The 1,475-nt window shown below is 64.2% G+C and overlaps 1 protein-coding gene across 1 annotated transcript; it reads left to right on the top strand.

The window, feature by feature from the left end:
* Nucleotides 1-434: 434 nt before the first annotated feature.
* UBTD1 (ubiquitin domain containing 1) lies at nt 435-1,261 on the top strand. The gene is made up of 2 exons (XM_010163690.1): nt 435-657; nt 876-1,261. Exons 1-2 carry the CDS (start codon nt 483-485, stop codon nt 1,259-1,261), a joined length of 561 nt encoding a protein of 186 aa, XP_010161992.1. The 5' UTR covers nt 435-482.
* The last annotated feature ends 214 nt before the right edge of the window (nt 1,262-1,475 follow it).

Below are 1,475 nucleotides of genomic sequence, written 5' to 3'. Positions count from 1 at the left end.
CCCCACCAGGGCTGCAGCTCAGCCCCTGTAATCCCCTTCCCGCTCCGACTCACCAGCTTATTTCCTGGCTAATTCCCCAAGCTATAAATACTGCTCTGCCTCAAAGGGCCTCGAGGCCCCGCAGCCACCCCACAGGGCAGGAGCTGGTCCCCCTAGCCTGGAGGCAAGAGCCCTTGTCCCTCCTGCGGGCAAAGGATGTCACTTGGGGTCAGCTGCTATGAGGCCAGTGGGACCATGGGCAGGGTTAGCTTTAGCTGAGTTCCCCCAGCCGTGTTGGGGACTTTCCTGTGCTGGGCAGGGTCATCCCTCAGACACTGCTGTGGATGGTGCAAGAGGGCTCCAGGAACCTGTGGGGATGGGGAGGTGGGGGCCTCAGGCCCACGGGGGAGCCCCATCCCTTGGCTGAGCATACCACCCCCCCCTCCCCAGGCCGTAATGAGCCCCTGAAGAAGGAACGTCCCAAGTGGAAGAGTGACTACCCCATGACGGACGGGCAGCTGCGCAGCAAGCGGGATGAGTTTTGGGACACAGCACCTGCCTTCGAGGGCCGCAAGGAGATCTGGGATGCCCTGAAGGCAGCTGCCTACGCCGTGGAGGCTAATGACCACAGCCTGGCCCAGGCCATCCTCGATGGAGCCAGCATCACGCTGCCCCACGGTGAGGGACGGCACCGAGGGTGCAGATGGGGTGGGTGCTGAGTGCCCCATATCTGGGCACATGGGAGTCCCGGGTTGGAGAGGAGAGGGGTTCCCAGCTGCCATCCACACAGCTCAGCCCAGCCAAGGTGGTCAAGGCGCTGCCACTACCTGTAGTGGCCCTGTCCCCATTGGGTTGGTCCATGGGGCTGCTCACCCACAGCATCTCACCATCCCCAGGGTCCCTAACGGAGTGCTATGATGAGCTGGGCAACCGGTACCAGTTGCCCGTCTACTGCCTGGCACCTCCTGTCAACCTGATCCTGGAGCGGAGTGAGGAGGAGGCAGCGGAGCCGGCCGAGCCCCTGCCCAATGCCCGGCGTGAGTTTGCCCTCAAAGTGCGGCTCTCCACTGGCAAGGACCTGCGGCTCAGCGCCAGCATGGGTGACACCATCGGGCAGCTGAAGAAGCAGCTGCAGGCACAGGAGGGCATCGACCTGGCCTGGCAGCGCTGGTTCTTCTCAGGCAAGCTGCTCACCGACCGCACGCGGCTGCAGGAGACCAAGATCCAGAAGGATTTCGTTGTGCAAGTGATTGTCAACCAGCCCCTGCCGCCCAGGAACTGAGCCACCCCTGCACTGGTTGCGGGGAGAGGGCAGGGACCTGGGGGGCAGAGGCATCTATGGGGATTCCCTGTGCTGCTGGGATGCCCTGCTGGAGCCAGGGCAGCTCCTGCTGCCCCCCGAGGCTGCCCCTCACCTGGGTGATCCCCCAGGAAGGTCTGCATGGGGCTGTGCCGCTGTGGTGGCCCCTCTTGGCTGGGGACAAAGGCATGCACTG

This window comes from Antrostomus carolinensis, unplaced genomic scaffold (genome assembly GCF_000700745.2).
Source record: "Antrostomus carolinensis isolate BGI_N321 unplaced genomic scaffold, ASM70074v2 scaffold28182, whole genome shotgun sequence".
NCBI classification, from domain to species: Eukaryota; Metazoa; Chordata; class Aves; order Caprimulgiformes; family Caprimulgidae; genus Antrostomus; species Antrostomus carolinensis.
The sequence above is the reverse complement of the archived record's forward strand: the minus strand, read 5'-3'. Positions and strand labels throughout refer to the sequence as shown.

What these genes read in the sequence shown, in the direction of transcription:
- UBTD1 (XM_010163690.1), top strand. Translation starts at nt 483, where the DNA reads ATGACGGACGGGCAGCTGCGCAGCAAGCGGGATGAGTTTTGGGACACA. An exon ending in CAGCATCACGCTGCCCCACG is followed by an intron (nt 658 to 875) that starts GTGAGGGACGGC and finishes CACCATCCCCAG; the next exon opens with GGTCCCTAACGGAGTGCTAT.